The 19,254-nt window shown below is 38.2% G+C and overlaps 1 protein-coding gene across 1 annotated transcript in view; it reads right to left on the bottom strand.

Moving 5' to 3' along the window:
• Positions 1–19,254, bottom strand: part of LOC140163761 (rabankyrin-5-like) — a 54,074-nt gene that overhangs the window by 11,129 nt on the left and 23,691 nt on the right. Inside the window, exons 8-17 of the mRNA XM_072187077.1 lie at positions 18,275–18,479; positions 17,318–17,386; positions 16,754–16,905; positions 16,374–16,471; positions 15,302–15,542; positions 12,833–13,085; positions 12,000–12,168; positions 10,239–10,357; positions 8,757–8,913; positions 5,738–5,938 (exon numbers count right to left, since the gene is read on the bottom strand). Coding sequence (XP_072043178.1) covers positions 5,738–5,938; positions 8,757–8,913; positions 10,239–10,357; positions 12,000–12,168; positions 12,833–13,085; positions 15,302–15,542; positions 16,374–16,471; positions 16,754–16,905; positions 17,318–17,386; positions 18,275–18,479 — 1,664 coding nt within the window. The remainder of the gene's footprint in view (positions 1–5,737; positions 5,939–8,756; positions 8,914–10,238; positions 10,358–11,999; positions 12,169–12,832; positions 13,086–15,301; positions 15,543–16,373; positions 16,472–16,753; positions 16,906–17,317; positions 17,387–18,274; positions 18,480–19,254) is intronic.

The raw sequence follows: 19,254 nt of genomic DNA, 5'->3' as shown, positions 1-19,254 counted from the left end.
TTTAACATTTGAGCCCCTGGGGCCCTTAGCCTTGTACATCTGGGGCCAAAATGGGCAAAAGGCACATCTACAACTTAGGGCCCATACATATGCCACTTATGAGCCCTGTGATCTTGTACTTTTTGAGCTAGGCTTGTCAATCTGTTGCACCATATTTTAACATTTGGGCCCTTGGGGCCCACAATATATAACATATGGGGCTCTTGTATATTTGTAAATATAGAGTACCCCTAGGGCTATTAGTGTTCCAACTCAGGGCCCTGAGGCTGCTTCATTTGATGAGAAACGGCCTGCTTTGTATTTTAACATTTGGGCCCCTGGGGCCCGTGACCTTTGACCTCTGGGGCCAAGATGGGCAAAAGGCACTTCTGAGGTAGGGCCCATAAGTGTACCACATATGGGCCCCATGGCCTTTGTAGTTTTAACGCTAGCCTTGACAGAATGTTGTGTTTGATGGAGGAGGAGGAGAAGATGAAACCCAAGGATGGCAATATACCCGTCCATGCTTCGCATGCGGATGCTTCGCATGCGGGTATAAATATACCCGTCCATGCTTCGCATGCGGGTATAAATGGGATCCAATTAATATTTCTTATGAAACAAAAACTGAGGCTGATAATGCTATGTTGCTATTGATGTAACCCAAACAGAGCCTTGTGTCAAATCAGACCCAAATATTGCTATTGATGGAACCCAAACAGAGCCTTGTGTCAAATCATACCCAAATATTGCTATTTTTGTAACCCAAGCAGAGCATTGTGTCAAATCAGACCCAAATATTGCTATTGATGTAACCCAAACAGAGCCTTGTATCAAATCAGACCCCAATATTGCTATTGATGTAACCCAAACAGAGCATTGTGTCAAATCAGATCCAAATATTGCTATTGGTGTAACCCAAACAGAGCATTGTATCAAATCAGACCCTAATATTGCTGTTGATGTAACCCGTTTTACGGCCGATTGGACTTTTTAAGTAGGGTCGATCAGTTGGGATGAAAAGTAGTAATTTGCTAAAACAGGTATTTTAAGATTTCAACATCTACTTTTTTCAGTACGGATTGTATAGCGATGACAAAACCTTGTTTCCAATTGATTCCAATTTTGTGTTTTCGAACTATGCCTAATTATATGTATTACATCGCTAACTGTTTTGTAAATTTTTAAATTGGAGAATTTCTTTGGCAAATAATTGAATCAGCAAGAAATGTTATGTGTAAAATAAGCAGTCCAAGGTTTCTGGTGGTATAAATATCTCAACCTTTTTGGTAGCAAGTGGGCGATGAGGTTGTGCATCACAAAATACCCCACCAATTTTAAATTTTTATTTTTATTTACTTATTTTTGTTTTATTTTTTGGTTTGTTTGCTTCCATTTTTTCAACACTATAAATCCTACTAATGTATATAATTTTAAGGTTGGTCTGAACCCTGGAATTATGAAAAATTTCGGGCCTCATAACTGCTAAATTATTAGTCTAAAGAATATAAAGTATACATTTTTAGAATGGAAATGACTTGATGAATTCATCTGTGAGGTCCAATTTGGGCCAAAATGCTCATTTTGGAGAAAATCCCCAAAAACAGGTATTTTGGCCCAAATTTTTTAGTGCAACGTAACAAAAAAATTGTTGGGCCAAAAAAATTTTTTTATTAATTTTTAAATACTAGATAAAAATATCTAGGGACTGTTTTTTATTTTTTTTTGAATTTTGACCAACTTTGAGAAATTTGCACCAAAAATGGTCAAAAATCATAAAAAAGCCTGATTTTCACCAAATTTCAAATATTTTTGGTGAAGTTGGTCAAAATTCAAAAAAATAAAAAAAACCCGTTTTTGGGGGATTTTCTCCAAAAATGAGCATTTTGGCCCAAATTGGACCTCACAGATGAATTCATCAAGTCATTTCCATTCTAAAAATGTATACTTTTATATTCTTTAGACTAATAATTTAGCAGTTATGAGGCCCGAAAGTTTTCATAATTCCAGGGTTAAGACCAACCTTAAGTGTAGATTTTCACACACCCATGTGGGATCTAAAGTATTTTTATCCTATTGGGAAAAAACCTCTACAGAATTAAGTATGAAATTATTAAAAAGGTGAATGTATTTAATAAAAATCTGTTTCCTCATAAAGTTTGCCTTTTGTACAATGTATTGAATTCATTCAATTGGGTGTAGTCCTTCAAAATCAGTGAACCAAATGATGGAATGAATACAAATGTATTAGACCATGGACATATACACACATCAAAAAAAAGACAGTCTCCACTACTTGGAGTGGTCATAACTTTGAGCATAACTAATTACAAGCACAAAGTATATGAATTTTTGGAGAATTTGGTGGCTGTAATATGGAACCACACTTTCTAAAAAAAATCAGAATGATAAATAAATTGATGGAAAAACAAAATTTGGTGACATTAAAAAGTTACAAATTCAAACAGATTACTTGGCATGAAATTGCATAGCCTAACATGTTCCACTCACCAGAAGTGAGTGGCGCTCAGGGTGTGTCATTGATCGATTGGTGATCGGTGTTCTCATTTTGGAGAGCATTATGCATGGTTGACATCCATTTAAACATGTTTTTACAAAGTAAATGGTGCAGCAGCTTTTCGGATCACAATAAAATTTCATTAGAATTAATTTCTTGCTGATTCCCATTTTTGTTTGGAAAGTTGCAAATTCAAACAGACTACATAGCGTGAAATTGCATAGCAGAAGTGAGTGGCGGTCAGGGTGTGTCATTGATCGATAAGATTAGTGATCGGTGTTCTCATTTTGGAGAGCATTATGCCTGGTTAACATCCATTTAAACATGTTTTTACGAAGTAAATGGTGCAGCAGCTTTTCGGATCACAATAAAATTTCATTCGAATTAATTTCTTGCTGATTCCCATTTTTGTTTTACATAAGTGTGGTATGATACTGCAGATAACAAAATTCTCCAAATGCATACATTTTATAGCTGTTAATTGATTGTGCTCAAAGTCATAATCATTCAAACAATTGGGGACTTTCTTTTTTTGATGTGTAATTTGTGTATATTATACATCACACGATTTGACTGCAAGGCATTCAATACAAGGTATGAGTCATAATAATCTCACTCCTAATTGCACAGTTCATAAACCTACATTTAACAATCATACCGTAAAACCCCGTCTACAAGCATATAGAGTGCTTCTGATGAAAGCTACATTAATCCAGGCACCATTATAGAGTTTGAGCAAATAAATTACGGATCCAAGCATAAACAAACAAGTATTATTTTAAGACCAATCTATTGTATTGGCATATTTACGCTTGCTTCGAATTAATGTAGCTTTCATAAAAACACTATATATGCTTGTAGACGGGGTTTTACGGTAGCTCAAAAAGCATGATTTTTTTTCATACCCAATACATACAAAGGACTACATTTGTATGAATTTACATTTATAAACAGTGTACATGTAAGCATGATTGAAATCATGAAGGTAGTAATGATTGCGCGCGATGAAACTTGACCACATTCGACCCCAAGATGACCTTTGAACTCAACATCCTTCAGGTCACCCCCTGTAAGTCCCCTACCCAAATATCATTGCTACCAAGTTTCGAGTTCAGTATAAAACGTAGAAGTGATACTTTGAGAATGGCATGTATTTTACGAAATTTTAATTAAATTAGCACATACACCCCATACACACGGCCACATACAGACAGAAATAGTGACTGCGCATACTCTCTTTCTGAACAAAGCTCAGGTGAGACAACTAGTAGCAAATTCAAAATGAAGCCCAGAGCATAATAGGCTGTGTCTTCACTTAATGAAGTATTTCGTGATCCTAGCATCCTCTTTTTATGATATTTTTCAGTAGATATTCACGAAAAAAGCTTATTCCCAAAAATTCAGTAGATTCTGATTTTCCGTTTGCGAGTTATGCATGATTATGTGTATTACACTGCTCCATAGACAATGTGTTGTAATTTCGTTCTGGTGCACCAGAACGAAATCAAAATTTCCCAATATCTTTGCTAAACGAATTAATCTGCAAGAAATATTTTGTAAATATACAAAATGTAGCCCGAGGTTTCCAGTGATATAAAAATCTCAACTTTTTTTGAGAAAAGTGGGGGGATGATGCTGTGGATCACAAAATGCCCTTTTAATGAAGAAGATCACAACAGGATAATAGACATGTTATCATTCAGAAACAGCATAGTTTTTATCTTTATTATTTTTGACTTTGACTTACCTGCAACATACCTACCTTTTGAGTTATAAGCAAAAAGGTGTATTGTATGTACGTGGCATTTTAGTTGAGAAAAAATGGTCTCAAGCAAACAGTTTAAATCCAACTGCAACCATTATAATGTTTTGATGAATCCTAGTGTGTATAAGTATTGGATCCAAAACATAATAACGATGAAATTGGATGCTTTACGCCCAATATTTATTGGTCTCAACTATGTCTCATCCAAAATTTCCAAACTCATAGCTCAACCAAATATGGGCTCAACTGATTCAATTTTATATCAAAGTTTGTAGATACTATATGGCAAACTTGATGTATTAAAGTTTGAGGTCAAGTTACAAATATGTGTACATCCATATCAAAATGATGCGCTTGTCGGCTGCTACATGTGTCTCATTTCACATAATAGCTAGGAATAAATACCAGACTCATCTCAAGTGGAGGTCACTTCAAATCATCCCTAAGTCACATGGTTAAGGAATGTTCTCTGTAATTCATTTTAAAAGTTTGTACATTATGGCTTTAACCTAGCTAGCCTCTGTGGCAGATGTATTGAATTAAAATTTTATTTTCTCTTGACCCAAAGGCTGACATAAAATTGTTCACTCAATTTGTCTTGAGTGGTCTTCTTTTCCTGGGTTGGTATATGTTACTCTCCCTTTCTTTCCGCATGCTTATAATAGGCTTTTTAGCATGGCTTGAGTAATTTGCTTGGGCCTGGTCTCGTCAGCAGGACCCAAGTGTGTCTCCACATAAGTGACTTGTTTAAATAAATAAAATCCTATTCTTCTTGCCTAAATCTTAAAAAAAACCACCTAAATCCACAACTCCTAACTTTAAAACAATACTACACAGCCAATTTTAGAAATACTGTAGCATTCCATTTCCAAACATATATGCCTTTAATGAAAGGGTTTTTTTGACAAAAGAGACGAAAAGCTCATTATTATCCTTTTTGGCTTTTTGCTTTTGTTTGTTCTCTTGCTTTTGCAGTTTTCCTCTTAGTGCTTTGATCTTATTGTAATAGGGCTTTACAAGCTCTTGTATGTACATATGTATGCAAGTCAAATGCCCTCAACAAAAACTGATTTTCAAGATTGGGTTTACAATAATAAATGTTTGTACAGTCGCTTGTATCTGTAATATAGTTACTCAACAATATAAATAATATTTTGTGGAGGTGTCTGCCTCTCCTCTCTTTCATCAAAATAAAACCTCATTTAGAGGCATAATATGCATGCTTGATTAAATCAGGGCCTAGATTTCGTGTCAGTTTGCGGGAATCAAAAACCATCTGAGTCGCTTCACTTACTGCATGATTCAATTAAAGAAATTGAATCTGGCAACAAATTGTTATGAGAATCATTACGAGAATCGATTCAGTGATTCTCGTCAAATCTGAGGCCCTGCAAATTCTACTGTATGCATAATAACCCTCCCCTCTAAATTAATATAAATAAAAAAATCCCGAAACCACATTCACTTAGCCATACCTGTTCAGCAGCTCTAGCTTCCCTGTCCAAGATAGCCTGTGCTGCCTTGTTATTCTTAAACGTCATGGCGGCGGCAAATGGTGTGAGTCCGTTGCGATCCCTGACTGTTAGATCCAGCATTGGATGAGACATGAGGAGGTTGATGATGGTCGGATGTTGATTGGAGATGGCTATATGGATAGGCGCTTTACCTTCTGTATCCTGTGGAATATAAAACAAAGATTGATTTCAATTTAGTGTCAATTTTTTTTCTAGTTCACACAGGCTTTAATTTGACAGATACAAAATATACTTAAAATCAGCTTCAAACTACCTCTTGTTAATCCGCCCTTGTCACCTATTTTTTATGTACAAACACTGTTTTTTTCATCTTCCACTTTTACAGAGGTTGCATTCTTACTAATTTTTGAAACAGAATTCCACAACTTTTCCATGATTTTTACCAATTTAAAGCAATCCAGCATTTGACCACTAATTTATTTTTACTACAAAAACATACATTTTAATTTTCAATATTTGTAAAATCGCAATGGATTCAAACACGGACAGTGCGACTGGACACTCGGAATCAAATGTGAAGGGCCTAAAAACCCAAATGTGTACATCCATATCAAAACGATGCACTTGTCGGCTGCTACATGTGTCTCATTTCACATAATAGTTAAGAATAAATACCAGACTCATCTTAAGTGGAGGTCACTTCAAATCATCCCCAAGTCATATAGTTCAGGAATACAGAGAACATTCCTTAACCATATGACTTGGGGACCATTTGAAGTGACCTCCACTTGAGATGAGTCTGGTATTTATACCTAGCTATTATGCAAAATGAGACACATGTAGTAGCTGGCAAGTGCATCCTTTTGATATGGATGTACACAAATGTTTGTATGCATATATGATTTTAGCCCTCAATTTAAACATGCTGCAACTGATTGTATGATTACTTGTCCCCTACCTTTGCATTGACATCAGCTTGGTGTTCCACCAGACACTGCACCACCTGTTCCAGTCCCCATTCACACACCCTATGTAATGGTCCCTGTCCATCTCATCCCATAATCCCTACCACTGATGGCATAATACAACCTTGACTTATCCCCCTACCTTTGCATTGACATCAGCTTGGTGTTCCACCAGACACTGAACCACCTGTTCCAGTCCCCATTCACACACCCTATGTAATGGTCCCTGTCCATCTCATCCCATAATCCCTACCACTGATGGCATAATACAACCTTGACTTATCCCCTACCTTTGCATTGACATCAGCTTGGTGTTCCACCAGACACTGTACCACCTGTTCCAGGCCCCATTCACACACCCTATGTAATGGTCCCTGTCCATCTCATCCCTTAATCCCTACCACTGATGGCATAATACAACCTTGACTTATCCCCCTACCTTTGCATTGACATCAGCTTGGTGTTCCACCAGACACTGAACCACCTGTTCCAGTCCCCATTCACACGCCCTATGTAATGGTCCCTGTCCATCTCATCCCTTAATCCCTACCACTGATGGCATAATACAACCTTGACTTATCCCCCTACCTTTGCATTGACATCAGCTTGGTGTTCCACCAGACACTGTACCACCTGTTCCAGGCCCCATTCACACACCCTATGTAATGGTCCCTGTCCATCTCATCCCATAATCCCTACCACTGATGGCATAATACAACCTTTACTTATCCCCTACCTTTGCATTGACATCAGCTTGGTGTTCCACCAGACACTGAACCACCTGTTCCAGTCCCCATTCACACGCCCTATGTAATGGTCCCTGTCCATCTCATCCCTTAATCCCTACCACTGATGGCATAATACAACCTTTACTTATCCCCCTACCTTTGCATTGACATCAGCTTGGTGTTCAACCAGACACTGTACCACCTGTTCCAGTCCCCATTCACACGCCCTATGTAATGGTCCCTGTCCGTCTCATCCCATAATCCCTACCACTGATGGCATAATACAACCTTTACTTATCCCCTACCTTTGCATTGACATCAGCTTGGTGTTCCACCAGACACTGTACCACCTGTTCAAGTCCCCATTCACACGCCCTATGTAATGGTCCCTGTCCATCTCATCCCATAATCCCTACCACTGATGGCATAATACAACCTTTATTTATCCCCTACCTTTGCATTGACATCAGCTTGGTGTTCAACCAGACACTGTACCACCTGTTCCAGTCCCCATTCACACGCCCTATGTAATGGTCCCTGTCCATCTCATCCCATAATCCCTACCACTGATGGCATAATACAACCTTTATTTATCCCCCTACCTTTGCATTGACATCAGCTTGGTGTTCCACCAGACACTGTACCACCTGTTCCAGTCCCCATTCACACGCCCTATGTAATGGTCCCTGTCCGTCTCATCCCATAATCCCTACCACTGATGGCATAATACAACCTTTACTTATCCCCTACCTTTGCATTGACATCAGCTTGGTGTTCCACCAGACACTGTACCACCTGTTCAAGTCCCCATTCACACGCCCTATGTAATGGTCCCTGTCCATCTCATCCCATAATCCCTACCACTGATGGCATAATACAACCTTTATTTATCCCCTACCTTTGCATTGACATCAGCTTGGTGTTCCACCAGACACTGCACCACCTGTTCCAGTCCCCATTCACACGCCCTATGTAATGGTCCCTGTCCATCTCATCCCATAATCCCTACCACTGATGGCATAATACAACCTTTACTTATCCCCTACCTTTGCATTGACATCAGCTTGGTGTTCCACCAGACACTGCACCACCTGTTCCAGTCCCCATTCACAAGCCCTATGTAATGGTCCCTGTCCATCTCATCCCTACCACTGATGGCATAATACAACCTTTACTTATCCCCTACCTTTGCATTGACATCAGCTTGGTGTTCCACCAGACACTGCACCACCTGTTCCAGTCCCCATTCACAAGCCCTATGTAATGGTCCCTGTCCATCTCATCCCTACCACTGATGGCATAATACAACCTTTACTTATCCCCTACCTTTGCATTGACATCAGCTTGGTGTTCCACCAGACACTGCACCACCTGTTCCAGTCCCCATTCACAAGCCCTATGTAATGGTCCCTGTCCGTCGTGTGCCTCTTCGCCTCCCTCACCATTTGGTCCCGGCATTCTTGGAGTATTCACGTCGCACATACTGGAAAAACAAACCAAACAATAACAGCTTATCGCACACACACAACCTTTCCAATCCAATGACGCATCTGTTGATATGGATTCCTGTTGTGAAAGCTGCTCCACATATCAATTATATAGCGGTTCTTGTGATCTATTCCTTTAGAATTCAAGATTGAAGTTTGTTTGATTCACTAAGATGTAACCTGTTCTCAAATAGGTAATAGTATTTTGTTCTCTGAACAACTAGCAAAATAGACCACTTCCAGAACAGAAACAGCAGGTGCAAAATAGATCACTTCCAGCTCAGAAACAGCAGGTGCACCTCTATTTAAAAGGAAAAGGTTCCTAAAGGGGTCAAGGGTGACTAATAGAGCCATGTAATATCTCCAAAAATATCAAGTGGACAATTGGTCTATAGATAAACAGAAAACAACTAATTAAGGCTTAAAGTGGAATGACCCAACCAGGGGTGTGCTTCAAAGCTTGTAAAATATCCAAAAAATAGTAAAATAATTCAGAAAAATAGTGTGAAATCAGGCAAAAAATAGCCTTAAACAGGCTGAAAATCATTAAATTACGTAAATTTTGGCCACAAAAAATCCGTAAAATCTGGGAAAATCAAGACTAATCACACCCCTGCCCAACATCCAAACATTCCTCTACTTTTATTTCATGTTTGACCAGCCCATGCTCGACATAATAAATGACTTTATTGTGTGTATTTGGTGTTCTGTAATTTTGTTAATCTTACTTCCCCCATTTTATTTCTCTTTTTACTTTTGCATAATTTTGTTTCCAGAAATACAGTTGATCTAGATAATTTCCTCACTCATGAGAGTAAATTGAGACACAAAGCTTCCAGACCACTGGCCAAACTCCCCGACCACTGGCCAAACTCCCCGACCACTGGCCAACTCCCGACCACTGGCCAAACTCCCCGACCACTGGCCAAACTCCCCAACCACTGGCCAAACTCCTCGACCACTGGCTAAACTCCTCGACCACTGGCTAAACTCCTCGACCACTGGCTAAACTCCCTGACCACTAGCCAAACTCAATGACCACTGACTAAGCTCCCAGAACACTGGCCAAACTCCCCGACCACTGGCCAAACTACCGACCACTGACCAACCTCCCCGACCACTGGCCAAACTCCTCGACCACTGGCCAAACTCCCGACCACTGGCCAAACTCCCGACCACTGGCCAAACTCCCGACCACTGGCCAAACTCCCAGCCCTGCCCAAAACCAATTTAATCTGCTGCAGAGAAATCCCACAGGACTTTTATTTACATAGTAGTACATGTTTATCCACCATCATTGATTTATTTTGCTACCACTCACCTTCTAATCAGGAAACATGCCACTGCTTCATTATTTTCATCAATAGCTTTGTGCAATAATGTTTGTTGACAACCCTCAGGTCCTGGACCCCATGCTGTGGTGTCACAACCATGTCGAACCTACAATGGAACCAAATTTGAGGATTCGAAAGCTGTATAATTACAATTGCATTTTTGAATGAGAAAGATTTGTCCTGGTACTTTCAATTCTTATGTTCTGCCAACCACACAGAAGTGGCCAAGCAGGCAAAAGTCATGACCTTAATCTACCACACAAGGAGCACACCACTCCACGCCATACATAAATTCTGCCAGTCACATTTCCCCAATATGAAATTTTTTTAAAGTAAAATTTTAATTTCAATTTTACTTCGTTAAAGTTTGGCGGAGGCGGGGTTCGAACTCGCGGCGCGCTGCTTTGGAGATACTGAACCCAGCGCCTTAGACCACTCGGCCACTTGTCTTGTTGGAATCCATTTGAAACTTATTTGAAGATATAATCGCAACTTCAACAAGGCAGAAAACGTACCATATTTTGGAATTTTATTTGCCTAAAAACATTAATGTGTATTATTAGCGCTCAATTGTTGTTAACTGCGTGTTCTATAGGCCTATACAAAAAAAATCCAACAATAAACCTATTATAAATGGGCGTCTATATGGACAATACATTATATCAATTTTGACACATGCTCGTGTCTCAGTACATTTCCATGGTCAGTAAAATACCCGGGGTAAAATACTATAGAGGAACCTACCATTTTTCTTGTATACACGTCGATGTTTTCATCATTTATACAATAAATCCACATTCGACCCCTAATTTTATTTCAGGAAATAAAACATTAGATTACCATAAAAACAAAACAGTAATCATTGGTTGGGTTTAATGTCATTCTTACATGGAATTTTCAAGGTTTTTTCTATCGTCATTCTCGCTCAATTAAAAAAATATTTTGGCGTATATAAAATTGAAATAAAATTCTCTGCCTCATAAACAACATCAAATGTGCCACAATTGGGTATCACGAATCGTTATATATGATGTGCAGTTAATATTCATATTTTCTTTTATACAGAGGATGCTTCAGTTTTGACAGGAAAAACATTTTCTTGAAAACCCTCTCACTCGGTTATTTTAAAAAGGTAACCACGCTTCCCTAGAATGTGCAATAAATTAGCATTAAATTTTTTCTTATTCTAACAGCAAGCGTTTCTAAAATGCAGTATGGCGAAATGTGGTGTACACAAGGAGTATTGGTTTCAAATGGATTCATGCATTCAGATAATCCCATTTGAAATTCACAGTCCCTGTGTGAGAAACTAAGGTCATGTCTTCCATAGGGGTGTATGTATTAAAACTGGAATAGCCCAATTCAAGTCTGATTAGATTTTTAGCATTATTGTCACCTGATAAAATGGGCTATTCCATTTAAAATCCACATTCCCCCTGTGGAAGATTTTGGAAATATCTGCCACAGGGGGAGTATGAATTTTAAATGGAATGAGCACATTAGTAGCTCCATTTGAATTTTATACACCTTCTGAGAAAGATTCAACCTGAATCTTTTCCTGAGGGAGAGCGAGTTTCAAAATGGTGCTTCTAATGTGTTAATTCCATTTGAAATTCATATCCCCCCTGTGGTAGATATTTCCAAAATCTTCCACAGGGGTGGATTTTAATGGAACAGCCCAATGAGAGAGAATTAGGAAAAGGAAAAAAGAGCGGGAAAAATCAGAGCAAAACGTGTATTTCTTTTACCATAGTAGATGCTACATCTTCCTGTCCTGTTTCCAAGGCCAACCATAGCGGTGGGTTACTATTCTCATCTAGTGTGTTCATGTTGGCTCCCCTCACGCATAATGCGTCCACTACCACTGGTAGGTGGCGCTTTATAGCTAACTGCAGAGGCGTCTCGCCATCCTTGGTTCTGTTTTTGAAGGAAAATGAAGACATAAATTAGAGTCAATGACAGTATTATCAAACAGCATCAGACTGCATAATTGCTCTCCAGGGTGTTCCAAAAGTATTCAAATGTGAACAATGTAAAGCTACTTAATTTCGCTACTACTTAATTTCACTAATTGCCGATGACCACCATTAGGCCTAAAAAAATTGCTTGATTGGCGTACACTCGACTGACCCTAAAAATAGGCCAGACCCTAGACTTTTTCTATTTTTTTTGCAAAAAAAAATTAAATAAAAAAAAGAAACAAAAAAGTTCCAAGGCCTTTATCATACACAATTAACCGCTTAAAATGTGTGTAAAAATATATTTTTTAAATTGCTGACCGACCTACCCTAATTTTTTTATGTCAAGCCAATCAAACAATTTTTTTAGGCCTTATTGTGGGTATTTAATTTTGCTAATCAAACAATTAAGTTTACAAGTCAATGTAATACTGTCAAATTCACAGGTTATTTAATTAAACGAATTAAGGCTTCTAGTGAAATTGGTCAAATTAAGTGGTTTTACAATATATGAAAATTTCATTTTGGACACTGGTCTCTACACTTTTGTTGAAAATTCCAATTTTGAGGCAAAAAATGGTTTCTGATGTTTGCACCTTCCCTCCATTTTGTTTCTCACTTACTTGATATTAATATCAGCCTGGTGCTCTAACAGAAACAGCGCACTCTGTGTATCCTGCTTCAATATAGCTGTGTGTAGTAAAGTCATACCCTCCGACGTTGTATAGTTGATGTTAGCCCCGGCGTGCAACACCTGAGCGGCAAAGCTATGCAGACCCGTCCACAAGGCTAGTCCGAGGGCGGTTTGGTCATTGCTGTCTCGTAGATTGAAATCTGGAATGATCTGGATGCCGTCTTGCGACTGCAAGGCATTAGCTGGAAATGAGTAAATATGTTTGAAAAGTTTTGTCACTTACCTCTAGTAAAATTTTATTTGAATGGGCTATTCCAGTTGAAATCCACACTACCCCTGTGGAAGATTTTGGAAATGTCTTCCACAGGGGGAGTATGTTTTTCAAATGTAATTGGTCAGAGTTAATCATTTTGAAACCCATACTCCCCCTGTATTATGGCTTTACCTACATCTTCCACAACTGGAGTGAGTATTACAAATGGAAGTTACCCAATTGTCTATTCTATTCAAAATTGATACTCCCTCTGTGGCAGACTTTTGCTCAATCTTCCACAGGCGTAGTGTAGATTTTAAATGGAAGAGCCCAATGAACACAATTGCCAACAGTGTGATGACTGATGATGCGCGTCAACTGTGTAGTACGCCCATCTGTACGTAACATGGAAGTGAATCCAACTTATTCATTATTCGTTAGTATTTTCATTTGGGATGCAAAGTCGTGTGTTCGCATTGTACTTTGAAATACGATCGCGGTCGTACAGCTGTTGGCAGTTCTGTTGATTAAAATGAAATTTTTACTGTAGAATATGTATGCCTTTGCTGTTAGTGCTGTTAGATTTTATTTGTTTTGCAATATTCCCACTTGATACCCAACATCAAAACCTGCAGCAAATTTAGAATGGGCTTTTACCATAGATTAGGCAAAAAAAAAAAGAAAGGTTTGTCTCAAATCGTGAGATTTGGAAAAAAAGAAATGCAGAATTTATTTTTATTTAAAAAAAAACAAACATTTTTTTTAGTTTTTCCAGAAAAATTCGTTGAAAATCAGATTTTTTTGTCCAAATACCATGACAAATGTCGGGAATAAAAAAATAAAAAAATCGCATTTCGCATTTGTTTTCAAACCACTCGTGAGCTTTGAGACAAACCATTATTTTTTTTGGCCTTAATAAAAACACATGCCTGTGTCCTTAAGCGTACTTGAATTCAGCTGACGCCGGTACAGCATTCAGACCTCGCAACATCGCCCAGTATACGCGCGAAGTTTCTTTTGTGAACGCTTGTGCTATTTGCGCTATTTTTGAATTTGTTCACCAAACCTGACTTAGCGTCGACCCCAATAGGCAACATGCCTACATTAAGCGGTATGGCTATTACATTAAGAATACACATTCTCCCTTAAATCTCCTACACAGGGGTGTAAATTTCAAATGGAGTCACCCATTCAGGTAACCCCATTTGAAATTCACACTCCCAGTGTGGAGAAGTAAGGTCACATCTATCATAGGGATATATGGATTGCAATGCAATAACCCAATACTACAAACTGCACTGTAAAACTACTTCATTTAATTTTTTTTTACTTCTTCATTTCGACCCTTTGATGTCCAAAATTTGCTCCTGCCAAATACCTCAATATTTCCAACATTCACAGCAGATTTCAGGATGATTCCATGAGAATAAAAGATTTCAAAAACTTCCAATACTCTGCTCATCTCAATCCAGAAAAAAAAAAATTTCGGGCAATTCTCCTATCTCCTTATTGTAGGACTATCAACTCTTTAACATCTCACAATCTCATAATATACTCACGGTTTGAAAAAAAAATCTGAACCAATTTCTATAAACCTCCATGTAATCTGGCCTCAAAAGAAATTTTTTCACAAGGTCATATCTTAAAATCCTGTCCATAAAAATGAACCAAAATTACACACAGGATTACTTCAATACTCTACTCTAAACACATGTAACCAAGCAGTTGTCCAACTGACACAACAGCAAAATGCACTGACACAGAAAAGCTTCCTGGACCACATTCACAGGCGATTAATTGGCATCCAGCAAAAGAAATTTGTGAGAATGCGTACAAGATCCTTACAGACCTGATAATTTCCAAAGAGTAAGTGGAATAGTGTGGAACGGGGCTGCTTCTGCCTTTCACACACTTTCTTCCAGAAACAGGTTTTGTTTCACACTATTCCCCTTACTCACAGATTTCTTGTGTTGGGTGCCCATTATTGGGCTGTGAATGTGGTCCAGGAAGCTGTTCCATGTCAGTGCACTTTGCTGTTGTGTCAGTTGGCCAATTGTTTGGTTACTAACCAGTGTTTAGAGTAGAGTATTGAAGTAAACCTGTGTGCAATTTTGGTTTATTTTTATGGACAGGATTTAAGATATGACCTTGTGAAAAGTTTCTTTTTGAGCCCAGTTTACTTCTGTAGGTTTCACGAATACTTACTTCTATGTTCTAAGAATACACTGACGACGTCGGCGTGTTGGTTGGATATAGCCATGTGCAAAGGGGTCTGTTTGGAGGCCTGTAATAAATCAGGCTGGTTGTCGGAGTCTAACCCTATGGCGGCCATCTTGCTTGCTAGGTCTTCCTTAGATTGCACGTTGGGATTGGCACCTTTCTGCAGGAGTAACGTGACTAACCGGGACAGCCCGTGTTTGGCTGCTGCATGAAGTGGTGTTTCTCCCTAAAACAATAGTAAATGATCAAAATAGTGTCACAACATATGACAGGCAGTACAAGAAAGTGCAAACTACTTCAGGAAACAAACCCTGGACCTCTAGTTCGCTAGCCGAATGCTCTACTGCAATTAAGGGAACAAATCAAAACATTGATGAAGTCCAATGAACGAAACTAGTTTTGTCAAAAGGGAGAGGTCAAAATATGCTGTTCATGTTTCTCCCATGCTCTTGAAAAATATTGATATTAATTTTGACCTACTTCCGGTTTAGTTACATTTACAGGACATCATTTATCTTTATATGATATTATAAAATGCAACAGATTTTGTCGGTCTCATCACATACAGAGTTATAAGTTTAATACCATGTTGAATAAAATCTCCTTACAGCGCTTTAAGTTTAATACCATGTTAAACAAATTACTCGAAAGATTGACATGTAAATTTTACAAAATTTAGCACTTTCAGTGTCTTCTTCATAAAAAATACCCTTGTTGAAGAAAATCAATTGAGCAATCTTTCGATTAACATGGTATTAACCTTATAGCACTAGATGTGAAAAATTGTGTTGCGTCAAAAAGATCAGTATGTGATGGGACCGAAACCCACAAGATGTTGATGCTCAATGTGTTGCTAGGTACAATGCTGCATTGTAGTGTGGTGTGGTGTGATGTAGTGTGGTGTGGTGTGGTGTAGAGAGGTATGGTGTGGTGTGATGTGGTATGATGTGGTATGATGTGGTGTAGAGTGGTAGAGTGGTATGGAGTGGTGAAGTGAGGTGTGGTGTGGTGTGGTGTGGTGTGGTGTAGCAGGAGAGTACAGTAGATGGGAACAAACCTTGTGATTTGATATACTAGATGATGCCCCGTGTGTTGCTAGGAATAATGCTGCGTCTTCATTGCCACCTTGGCATGCTCTGTGCATCAAAGAATCACCTGTCAAGAAAAAGGACAATTAAATAACCAGTTTCCAATCCCTAAAACACTGTTATGCAGTTTAACTTATTCACTGAACTCAAACAAGTTCATAAATACTGAGTACAATATCCAGCTATTTAGATAATAATGTTGTACCACGCCATTTGTAGTTTTTATACGGCCAATCTTCCAACTTCCATTTTACATACTTTTCAAATAAATTTGCAAAAGAGCTGTGAAATACATTTAACCTTTGATCTTTACTAACATCATTAGCAGAAGTCACATTTCAAGACCTACCTGTATGTGGGCTAACTCCATCTGCACTGCACCCTCTGGTGATGAGTTTGGCAGCATAGCTATCCCCTTCCAGACTAATCTCCCCCGTTGATGTATCCAATGCTAGCCAAAGCGGTGTGTTACCGTCGCTGTTCACTAGGTCAAGGTTCAAGCTGGAAGGTTAAAGAGCAAGTAAGTGATAAAGTACACTAAGACAGAAGTAACAAATTATGGTGTATCAAACTGCACACACCTCAACTCATATTCTTCGGTGTTGAAAGGGATTCAATCATGTTACTCATGTTATTAATTAATAACTTTGCACCCGATGCATCCGCACATGGTCGCGATATAAAAATATGGGAACGTGCTGGTGCATCATTGTTAATTTGCGATGAACCAATTGAATCCATAACACAACAACCATGAGAACCATTTTTTTAAGTCTACACACTGACAGTTGGAACTGACGTTGATTCTTACAATTTGCAACAAACTTTTAACGTTGGCCCCACTTTTGACCAAGATCTCAAGTCGTTTATTTTCATTCAAGACTACAAGGTAGAAAATAGACAGATCACTTACGACTTCTGTGCAAGTAGCATATCAAACACTTCTTGATTCTTGCTGCCGACAGCGTAGTGTAATGCAGTGCTACAAATAGACAAAATATCAAACATGTAAGATTACTGTTGAATCTACTACTGTAAAGGTCTGCAATTTTAGTGATACATTTATTTTCACACTTTTCATATTTCAAACAGCTACCGTGAAAATAACAAACAAATATGTGACGTGTCATGTCAAAAGGAGACACTTTTGGGCAGGATCGTAAATGGAGAAATAGCCAAAAGTCTGCCCAGGGGTAATTTTTTCACAATTTGGGTTTGTTGCGAATTTGTGATGTTATTAATGTTAAAAATATTGTGTGATAGTTTCAGGCCAGAATATATCTGGCATCTTGTATTTTTTGAAACATTTTTCAAGGTAATTCGTATTCTCAACATTGTCAATAATATTTTTAAAGGCCGATATCTCAATTTCCAATTTTATAATACCATAACGTATTAATTCAATATATTAAGCTTTGGAATGTCTGATTCCATTGGGGAAAACGGCGTTGTGGAGCAAAATATCTCCTTATTTAAGATATGTAAAAACCTCAAAATTCATAACCTGCCCAAAAGTGTCTCCTTTTGACATGACACGTCACATATATTCCTTTTGTGCATATAGCTCAATGCAAGAGAAATTAGTAAAGTGAATTAAAAACAAGCGAAACAGCGCAAAAAATTGACTTTTACTGTATTATGGCGTATGTAGTTAACATCTATTAAAGCTACAACTGACATCAAATATATTCATAAAATTAATACCATGAAAAGTTATGATTTTTTTTGTATTTTTTGTAATGTAAATTTGCATCTTAGTACCTTGAATTTTAGCAATACATTTTAGATTGGCAACCAACTGGTAACTAACACCTTGGCTTGGTCAAATAAAAGCTAACAAACAGACAAACAAACAAACTGATTGACTTACTTTCCCCTTGAGTCTTGCTGGTCTGGATTGGCCCCATGTTGAAGTAGCATCTGACAGACTTTAACCATGCCTTGTATAACCTCAGGTTTGGTCATCGTTGGGTTGTAGTCGGCAACGATATGGAGCGATGTTTCCTTTTCAATGTGACTGGCTGCGTTCACTTGAGCTCCGGACTTGATCAGAAAACAGGCTGAAAAGTCATCTCCTGCAAAAAAAACAGTATCATAGGGCTATTCCAATTAAAATCCACACTCCCACTGTGGAAGATTTTGGATATATCTTCTAGAGTGGGAGTATGAATTTCAAATGGAATGATCATAGCAGGCAACTAAATTTGAATTTTATACACCCTCTGAGATAAGATTTAACCTGAATCTTTCACAGGGGGAGGGTGAGTTTCAAATAGAGTTGGTTAATATGCTAAATCCATTTGAAATTCATATTCCCCCCTGTGGAAGATATTTCAAAAAAAAAAATTTTGGAGGGGGTCAAAATTTCTGTACAATTTTCTGCGAAAAAATGGAATTACTTCAACAGCGGAATTTTAGTCTCATCAGCTCTTGTACTGGGGTCAGAAAAAGATGACGCTACATTTTTTTTATTAAGGGGGTACTACACCCCTGTGGTAAATTTTTGCATTTTTCTCAAAAAATAATCACACACTGGTAACAAAAGTTATGTATATTATTGGGGCAAGGAATCCAATTACTACACTGAAATTTCAGTGACTCAAGACAAGCAGTTCAGTATATATGATCGGAAATGAGGTACATCCTAGCGGTACCTTATTTCTTATCATAAATAACGAACCGCTTGTCTTGGGTCACTGAAATTCCAGTGTAGTAATTGATTCCTTGCCTCCCTATAATATACATAACTTTTTGTTCCCACTGTGTTATTAGTTTTTGAGAACAATGCACAAATAGACACAAATTTATCGAGGGGTGTAGTACCCCTTAACACATACATTTTTAATTCTC

The sequence above is a fragment of the Amphiura filiformis genome, chromosome 11, assembly GCF_039555335.1.
Source record: "Amphiura filiformis chromosome 11, Afil_fr2py, whole genome shotgun sequence".
NCBI lineage: Eukaryota > Metazoa > Echinodermata > Ophiuroidea > Amphilepidida > Amphiuridae > Amphiura > Amphiura filiformis.
Note: the sequence above shows the minus strand (reverse complement) of the source record. Positions and strands in the feature narration are given on the sequence as shown.